Source organism: Sander vitreus, chromosome 18 (genome assembly GCF_031162955.1).
Source record: "Sander vitreus isolate 19-12246 chromosome 18, sanVit1, whole genome shotgun sequence".
NCBI lineage: Eukaryota > Metazoa > Chordata > Actinopteri > Perciformes > Percidae > Sander > Sander vitreus.
This window is the reverse complement of record NC_135872.1, coordinates 22,839,084-22,849,471: the sequence shown is the minus strand read 5'-3', so window position 1 is coordinate 22,849,471 and position 10,388 is coordinate 22,839,084. Positions and strand designations below refer to the sequence as shown.

General features: G+C 41.0%; 1 protein-coding gene across 1 annotated transcript; it reads left to right on the top strand.

Moving 5' to 3' along the window:
• Positions 1 to 1,447: 1,447 nt before the first annotated feature.
• Positions 1,448 to 3,086, top strand: LOC144533761 (uncharacterized). The gene is made up of 2 exons (XM_078275311.1): positions 1,448 to 1,558; positions 1,888 to 3,086. Exon 2 carries the CDS (start codon positions 1,897 to 1,899, stop codon positions 2,773 to 2,775), a length of 879 nt encoding a protein of 292 aa, XP_078131437.1. The 5' UTR covers positions 1,448 to 1,558; positions 1,888 to 1,896; the 3' UTR covers positions 2,776 to 3,086.
• Positions 3,087 to 10,388: the final 7,302 nt, after the last annotated feature.

Genomic DNA, 10,388 nt, shown 5'->3' with positions numbered 1-10,388 from the left:
TATTGTCTTTTAATATGTTTATGTTTATGTGTGCACCATCCATCAGGGCAAATTCCTGGTAAGTGTTACTGACTTGGCAATAAATCCAAAATATATACCTGCTTGTATACAAAGTATGCACTGAAGGGAATTAACGTGACAAATATATCAATTTTAACCTAAGTCATGATATTTTTCTATACTCTTTTTCACAACTTAATGATGTGTTTAAAACCGCGCCCGTAATGTTTAAAAGTTTAACCACAGATTTCATCAACATTTGCAGTAACTAAAAATCCAGTGTTGGAACGTAGTCTTACTTACAGTTACAGTGGGTTGTGTGTTTCACTCCATTTCTAATCACAGTTTATCATTATCCAATATCCAACACGGTCCAAACTGCTGCAAATTCCAAACCCCAAGTTCATTGCACCCAGGACACACACACACACACACACACACACACACTCTTTTTGGTGATAATTCTTGACGATCTTTTTTTTCTCTTTTATATAAATCTATAATAATTATAATAATAATGTAATTAAGTGTATTAGAGTGAAGCTATTATCAGAAAGTATCAATGGTATATGAGTTCTACTGTTAAACTTGCTGTAAATGGAATCACATTTCAAAAGGCTGTTTTTCAACAATAGTGTTAATGAATGATTGGATATTAACAAAAAAAATCCTGCATTTCAATATAGACAACTTTGCATGTGAAGTGGCTTCGCTTCAGACTCTATACAATAGAAACGTCACTTGAGTATTTTCATGTGTTTACATTGTCTTATTCCCTGAAAACTAAAGGAATGGGGCTCATCGTGTCCAAACTCAACAACACTTGGAAATAAACGTCTCACTGCTATGTCAACAGGACATTCTGCAATCAAAACCTAACACTTCTTATTTATAAGGACATTTTTGGATCAATAGGAAACACACAGGCACATGCATATTACACATTCAAAGCAGAAACAGCACAGTAGTGAACTGAATTCAAAACACTTCTTATTTTCTCATACAGGCCCCTGAAAAAAATGTTCAAGTACAATACTATACATCTACTCACATTTTAATAAACACAAAAAGACAAAGGCTTCAGGATTTAGTTTTACTTTCATCTTTGTAGGTTGTGACTGTATTCCTATGTATTTTCTGCTTTTGTGTTTTACTATGACTTACTGTGATTTATTGTGCTTTTTATGATTATCATTTTTTTATAATGCATTGTTTTGGCCTGTGAAGCACTTTGTGATAAGTGCTATATAAATTTTTTTAAACTTTACTTACATGATTAAGAGCTCAATGCTGAGTGTGTGTGTGTGTGTGTGTGTGTGTGTGTGTGTGTGTGTGTGTGTGTGTGTGTGTGTGTGTGTGTGTGTGTGTGTGTGTGTATTTATCAAGGTATTTGGAGAGATCAAAAATGTATTCTGTGGAATATGACTCCTCACAAGTAGTGATTGCACAATAAGCCCTAGCATCTCTCTTTATAAAGGAAGCTGACTTGTGGTAAGTACAACAGAATTCAGCAGACCAGTTGACTTCTTCCTGCCGATCATTCACCGTCAGCAGACACGTAAGTGTTCAAGAACTTTATTTTCTTTATGTGGAACATACATTTTATCATTCAAAGTTATTATATTAAGTATAAATAGGTGCAGCATGCACATTTAAAATACAATTTTAGATGGCATAATAGTGATGCATGTTTGATATTGATATTTTAATTTGTCATAATCATATCGGAGCTCATCTCAAAAGGCAGAGTCATGCTGCTAACTTTTCGTATTGTGTTTACTCACTATTGTATTTTCCACACCATATTCAGAATCATCAATCATACAACAATCATAGAAATATATACATTATACATAAGAACAAATGATGTGTCTTTCTTTTATGCAGTTATCTACAATGGCCACGTACATCTCAGAACTTGATGTGTCCATTACTGAAGCTGAGGAGCAAAAGCTCCAATCACAAGGTTTCAAGAAAATTAATGTTAATCTGAACCAAGGAGCAGGAGGAAATGTCATCTATCTTTGGTACAAAAATGGGTCAGTACCAATCACCAGGGTTCAATTTGCATTCAACGATGGCATGAGTGCTGGATTGATCAATGCAGGGTACACAATGATCGATAAAAATCTCAATGCTGGAGCAGGAGGTGATTTCATCTACCTTTGGTACTTCATAGGGTCTGGGGAGTTCCACACTCCCATAGTGGAGATTGATTTCACTACAAATGCAGAAAGTGAAGCCGCTAAGTTCAAAGCCGGCTGGGAGAAATCAGCCTGTGATCTGAACCGCCACTCTGGAGGGAACGTGATCTACGCCTGGGTGAAGAGAGAGAAACAAACCTACATCTGTGATGTCTCTGCCACTGCTTCCTACGGATCAGACCACGACTACTATAAGGGAGGTTACATCCGTGTGGATGAAGATACTAACAGAGGTGCAGGAGGTGCCTATGTCTTCATCTGGTACCTTCAGACCACCGACCCCAAGCGTGCGCTCACTGGTCTGAATATCTCCACCAATGATCTTCAGTATCAGTCCCTTCAGCAGCAAGGTTACGCTTCAGTGAGTGTTAACCTCAACGAGGAGACCAGAGGTAACAAGGTGTACCTGTGGCAAAAGAAAGATGGCGTCACCAAGCCCATTAAGGCAATGTCCCTGCTTCTTAACCCTGCTGCTGTACCAGTGTATGAGAAGGCTGGTGTCTCTGTTATCAAAAGAAATCTCAACGCAGGCAATAACGGCAGCATTGAGTACCAGTGTTTCTATCAGTGAAAGGCTGAGAAAGCCTTCTTGATGGAAGCAGAGCTGAGAATTCCCAACACTCACTGAAGTGGAAAGCAGAGTCCAACAATATTCTTAAATCATTTTGCTGATAGCCTCTTTCATTTTATTTTCCTCTTTTTCTTTAATATAGAAAACCATGTGATTAATTGTATTCTGGTAATATCAGAAAGTAATAATGGTATATGGGCTCTACTGATAAGCTTTTTTTAACCAATGATGTTAAGGGTTGAATATGAAAACTCTGTATCACTTTAATCTGAACATTTCCTGCTTTTCAATAAAGACAACTCTGCATGTAAGGTGTGTTTGCTTCAGACTCTTCACTATAGAAACTGTGTATCACTTCATGTGTTTTCATTTTCTTATTCCCATCACTGTTATCATGCTGACATATAAGGGCCCATATTTATCAAACTGCTAAAATTGAAAATTTGGACTACAGGGGGGGGGGGGGGGAGAAGTACTCAATCTTTTAATTAAGTAAAATAAGTTACACCACAATGTACAAGTAAAGCTTGTGCATTTAAAATGTTACTGAAGTAAAAGTACAAAAGTACTACCATGAAAATGTAGTGAAGAACACATTAGCGCATTTCAGAATAAAGTATATATATTTAATTATAATTTGTGATGCAATACATGTATATGTAATATGTACATTGCTTTAATGTTGCAGTTTACTACTTTACACTGTAAACTGCTCGGTAGCTTGTGAATTTCACCAAGGGATCAACAAAGTCTTATCTTTATCCATAATAATACATCATCATTTATTTGCTGATTATATTTCGTATTATTACTCTGAATCTGCAAAATAACTAGTTATGAAATAATTGTAGAGGAGTAAAAAAGTTTAATTTAGTTTTTACAACAGGCCAAGGGCATAAATCCCTAGGGGGTCAAACTTCTCCCACACACGCTGCTTTGCCTCTTTCACGGCAGAGGCTTACCAGGTCTGTCCAGAGTCTTCCCCCACCCCCTGACCCAACTCACCACCAGATGGTGATCGGTTGACAGCTCCGCCCCTCTCTTCACCCGAGTGTCCAAAAACATACGGCCTCAGATCAGATGAAACGATTATAAAATCGATCATTGACCTTTGGCCTAGGGTGCTCTGGTACCAAGTACACTTATGAGCATCCCTATGTTCGAACATGGTGTTCGTTATAGACAATCCATGACTAGCACAGAAGTCCAACAACAAACAACCACTCTGGTTTAGATCAGGGAGGCCGTTCCTCCCAATCACGCCTCTCCATGTGTCTCCATCATTACCCACGTGCGCGTTGAAGTCCCCCCAGCAGAACTATGGAGTCCCCGACTGGAGCCCCATGCAGGACTCCACTCAAGGTCTCCAAGAAGGCCGAATACTCCGAACTCTTGTTTGGTGCATATGCACAAACAACAGTCAGAGTTTTTCCCCCCCACAACCCGCAGGCGTAGGGAGGCGACCCTCTCGTCCACCGGGTTAAACTCCAACGTAGCGGCGCTCAGCCGGGGGCTTGTGAGTATCCCCACACCCACCCGGCGCCTCACACCCTGGGCAACTCCGGAGAAGAAAAGAGTCCAACCCCTATCCAGGAGTATGGTTCCAGAACCAAGACTGTGCGTATAGGTAAGCCCCCACCAGATCTAACCGGTAGCGCTCCACCTCCCGCACAAGTTCCGGCTCCTTCCCCCACAGAGAGGTGACATTCCACGTCCCCCAGAGCCAGCCTCTGCTGCCCGGGTCTGGTCCGTCGAGGCCCCCTGACCTTCACTGCCACCCATGTGGCAGCGCACCCGACCCCAGCGGTTCCTCCCACAGGTGGTGGGCCCATGGGATGGAGAGATGTCCGCCACATAGCTTTTTCGGGCTGTGCCCGGCCGGGCTCCGTGGCAAACCCGGCCACCAGACGCTCGCTGACGAGCCCTCCATCTGGGCCTGGCTCCAGACGGGGGCCCCGGGCTTCCTCCGGGCAGGGTCACTTCATCCCTTCCTCGATTTTTTCATAGGATTTTTGAACCATTCTTTGTCTGGCCCCTCACCTGAGACCACTTTGCCTTGGGAGACCCTACCAGGAGCACAAAGCTCCAGACAACAGACAACAGCCCTCAGGTTCATAGGGACACACAAACCTCTCCACCACGATAAGGTGATGGTTCCCGGAGAAGCTTTTAATATGTTTATGTTTATGTGTGCACCATCCATCAGGGCAAATTCCTGGTAAGTGTTACTGTTGGCAAAAAATCCAAAATATATACCTGCTTGTATACAAAGTATGCACTGAAGGGAATTAACGTGACAAATATATCAATTTTAACCTAAGTCATGATATTTTTCTATACTCTTTTTCACAACGTTAATGATGTGTTTAAAACCGCGCCCGTATTGTTTAAAAAGTGTAACCACAGATTTCATCAACATTTGTAGTAACTAAAAAATCCAGTGTTGGAACGTAGTCTTACTTACAGTTACAGTGGGTTGTGTGTTTCACTCCATTTCTAGTCTCAGTTTATCATTATCCAATATCCAACACGGTCCAAACTGCTGCAAATTCCAAACCCCAAGTTCATTGCACCCAGGACACACACACGCACATGTTCTGTACTAGACTCACAGTCACATCGGGTAGTGACAGGAATGTAGTAAGTAGGCGGTTCAAGTCTGTTTTATTCACATTAAACATCGGATGAAGTTTTTCTTTTCTCAAATAGAAAATATGCTGAGTAATTAATGAATTAGTCATGACAAAATGTTCGAAACCTAATATTTATGTGGAGGATGTAATTATATAATATAATATAATAAGATTATAATATGACCGCGTGCTGAACCTATGAAACTAACTCATATTTAGACATCTGACGTTAAAGATTTGTGTTGTTGTTGCTCAGATAAAATGACAGAGAAATGAAAAACAGGCATAAGATCCTTTTTCAGTAGGCCTACACCAAAACGCCAAGTAAGTACATTAAGTCCTCATATCAAGACAATTTGGTAACATCTTTATAAGAACAGGTGTTTATGGAAATAATAACGTCACTATGTCACAGGCAAAGGAGACAGAAAGAACTGAGGAACAGGGAGACGAGGGACAGTCAGGTGTAGAGTCTCAGGGAGACCAGGGACAGTCAGGTGGAGAGTCTCAGGGAGACCAGGGACAGTCAGGTGGAGAATCTCAGGGAGACCAGGGACAGTCAGGTGGAGTCTCAGGGAGACCATGGACAGACAGGTGTAGAGTCTCAGGGAGACCAGGGACACACAGGTGTAGAGTCTCAGGGAGACCAGGGACAGACAGGTGGAGAGTCTCAGGTAGGTGTGTTGAGGTTAGTTCATATTTTTGGAGGTGTGTGTCTGTCAGGGTGAGCAGATGATCTTTACCAGTGGCTCACTAATTTACATTATGATCAGCTTATTTAACAAGTGTACAAAAGCATTGTATTTCTTTTATATGGGGACACTTTTTGAAAATAAGTCATTATGTTTTAAGGTATTTTTGTGGCTTGATTGTAAACAACTTAAAAAATACATGGTTTTAAAGAAGAATATTTTGGTCAATTTAGTCAGCTTTTTTATTGAATCAAGAGAAACGCTGAAAAGAAGGATAATGGTACAGTCTCCATGCTACACTAATGATAGTATTAATGCTGTCCTCTGTGAACACATGTCCTCTATGAGTATAATTGGCTGTATTATTTGTGTCCCCTTCAAAAATTGCTCTTCAGAAATTTTATGTTTATTGTCCCCCCCTACTGTTAGATCAGATTTACGCCCGTGGCGTCGCTGCGACATGTAGTTAAATATTTCGAGAGGTGCACGTCAGGCTACGGCGTAGGGTCCGGCGTAGACTCAGGGGGGTCTGGGGGGGTACGCCGTCGATTCGACGCAGAAGCATAAAACGGCCTTAACCGTCTCCATGCGTGCTAGTAGCGCGCGCGCCATCTACGGAGGCCCGCGCCCAGTGTCGCGCCAGAGTATATCCGAAGCTTTAAAACATGCGTGTTACAGTCAAAAAAACAATGATTTTGATACATTTGTGATGAAATTAATTGATTATTTAATAGGACACGTTTTATTTCAAGGTGAGAAACTCTTTTTACCCACCAAATAACAAATACAAATGTGTTGAAATCAGTAAAATCATCAATACAACAATGCAATGGAAAAAAGCAACATGCTGATCAAATTTAATTTGGTCTGTTTCAATAATGTTGTGTTAATTGTGCCAGGAAACAAAATTGTTCCATAGTCCAACATAAGGTCGCCCACCCAACCTATAACCGCCATACCGCTATAACAGCCTTAACCCAGCATTTGGGTTATTAAAATAACCTAGCATTTTTTTGTGTACAGTCAACAGATGTCAGTAATCAGAGTCATTCCTAACCCTGACCCACCCTAATGAAAACCTTTTGACCTGATGATAATCTGTGAACACACCACAGGGCAGTAACCAGAACCACATGCTGACTACTAAAGTGGAGTCATTTTTCTGTCGTATACTGTAGGTCAATTACAGGTCAGTGGGTCAATAGCATGGCGAATATTGCAGTAGTCATCAAATTCAGTCAAATCTGTACAAAGGAACATATTTCATGTTTGACTTTTAAGATTCTGGTGTTTAAGTCGAGTCCCGTTGAAATCAAGATTTTCTGTGTTACACTGTGGATAATACCAACACCTGACTGTGACATTTATCCACATTTAAATGCTTGGAATAAGCATTTTAATTCTTAAATGACCAGCTAACACTAGCTCGCTAGCTTGGTAACATTTTTCAAAACAAATCTAGTTGTGGTCTTGCAGTGTGTGACCCTGCAGGATCCCCAGTCTTTACATATTATGACAGTCTTTAACTTTAGATGAGAGATGATTGTCTTTAGATGTGAGATGGAGTCAGACTTTAGTCTTCTAGTGGTTTCTAGACAAAAAGATTCTGTGGTCTACATCGACATCTGGTGGCGACTTTGAGATATTACATCTGGGGAATTTGTGGCAATGTAAAACTGTCAAGGGAGCATGCATGTTACAGTCAAACAAACAATGATTTTAATACATTTGTGATTCAATGAAATGATTATTTAATAGGATGCATTTTATTTAAAGGTGATACCCACGAAAAACAAATAAAAATGTGTTGAAATCAGTAAAAAAAAATTATTGTTCTAAACAGCAACATCCCATCTACCCTGACACTGACACTGTGCCTTTTGTTTGAGAGAAAAATGATTAATGCCAAACAAAAGACATATTTGTTGGGTAGCTCAGAGCCAGACTGTTATACATGTTGCCAAAAATTCATAAATCCCCTGATCAGTGGTCTAAACCTTTTGAGATCCCCGCCGGGAGATCAATTGTAAGTGACTGTAGTGAGACTTACCACACAGCTGAGTTTCTTGATTTTTATATCAATCCTCTGTCAATCACACACCCCAGCTATATTAAAGATACTTATGCTTTTGTTGAGAGTTAAAAAAAAACAAAAAAAACTGATCATTCTATTTTATTAACTATGGATATTGATAGCCTCTACAGGAATATTGATATTAAGGAAGATATACAAGCCATTAAAAACATATTTGAGAAAAAACCCAGACAAGAAAAGATATAGAATTATTGGAGATTGACCAGAAATGACTGAGTTTAACAGAGGCATTTTCCTGCTAATCAAAGGCACATCAATGGTAAAGAGAGTTTTTACATTTAGCTGATGCTTTTATCCAAAGTGACTTACAATTACTACATATGGCAGAGGTCACACACCTCTGGAGCAACTATGGGTTAAGTGTATAGCAGTGGGAATCAAACCCAGATCTCCCACACCAAAGGCATGGGTCATATCCACTGCGCCATCACCACAACTTTAGCCTGAGTTGAATGTTTACAGTTCTTATAGTAAATGATAACAGAGATAAGCAGATTTTTTTTTTTTTTTCAATTTTATTGAATTAGTTGTTAGATGTTTCTATGAACCGGAGCACCCGGATGAAACTAAGAGCTTAAGTCCTGCCTCATATCCAGGTAACCTCCTGCTCCACTGGCCCCTGTCCCTCCATCACGAAGGGCGGGGGCCTGTGGACGAGGGGGAGACGTGGATATGAGGCAGGACCGGAGCTCTTTATGACATTAAGTTTGAAGGAAAAAAAACACATTTTCCTTCAAGATGACTACTATGTCTAAGCTAATGTTTTTTTTTTTTTTTTTATATTCATATACTAAATGTGGGAGAAACACTCGGAGCACCCGGAGAAAACCCTAACATAGTAGACAGACAACATTTTACGTACATATAACACCAACCCTATTTCTGCGTCTGCAGAAATTGGAGATGGCTTTACACACAGATGAGAAGAACCCTGTTTTCTGTGATTTCATCAAGTGATCTTTGAAACAACAGGCAATAGAGTCTTCCAGTGCTGGTTCCCCTAAAATCACGGAGACCAGCATTTCTTCCGCACAGCCCCACTTCTTACACACGTCTTGGAAAATGTCCTTGTCGAGGTTTTTGAATGTTTTTGTGGTGGTATCGAAATCGACACCCTCGACTTGGGCCCATGTTTTTTCCAGCAGGCGGTCAATGAAGTCCTCAGTGTTTTTAAGGTCGCAGTCCACTTTTGCTTTCTTGAATGTGCGTGTGAGCAGCTTCTGCATGATCACCTTGATGGACATTTTGTTTCTTGATGTCTTTGGTGTTACATCCTCACACGCCTCTGCTGACTGTGTTGGTGTGATGTGTGTTGGTGCCAGTGATTGATTTTCCAATCGGCCTAGAGCTTCTCGACTGTGGCCGCCGACCTTAGTGTTCAGCCACCACCTCAGCATTCCCAGGAAACTCCACATTTTGTTCTGTATGTCAGCATACATGTCAGGATGTGTCCTGGAAGATGCCTTCTCTCTAATTGCATCTGGGATAATATTTGGCGCCATCCCAGGTGAGATGTGTCTGGAGAGCAGATCACATAGTGCCTTTGTGAATACCAAGTCTTTACCACTGGAAATATTCTTGAGGTCCCGGAATACAGTGACTTCGTTTCCACAGCGTGCTTTTCCACCATGCTGTGGCTGAAGCAGAGAGTCAATGTCATCTAGGAGTGACGACACTGACTGCCCGCTTTCAACTTTGGAGCCCTGGTGGAATTTGGCCTTCAGTTGCACCAGCATACGATGAATCCAAGTTTTGACAAAGCACTTTGCAAAAAAGGTTTTGATCATGTTTCCTATTTTTTTCATGCACAGTTTGCTCTTCGGCTTTTGTTCTGCGGCATCTGTCTTGTCCAAACTCTTGGCAATTGACTGAGCAATGTCTTTTGCAACAGTTGAGATCTCCAGAGAGCTTTCAGATTTTAGTTGCTCATATTCTGCTTCTGGCACTTCGTCCAGAAGAGGTTCAGTGATCTTACTCATCTCCTCCCTAATTATGTATTCAACCTCTTGAGCCGTTGTCATCTCAGAGCTGTCCTTTGGTGAGACCTCCGGGGTTTCTGGGTCCATAGCTGTGGTTGCAAACGGTGACAGGGAGCGGACATCAGTGGCTGCCTTTTCTTCATCTACAACAAGTAGTTCTTCCTCGGTGGCGGTCGGACTTTGTCTCTGACTACGTGGTTGAGATGAGCAGAAG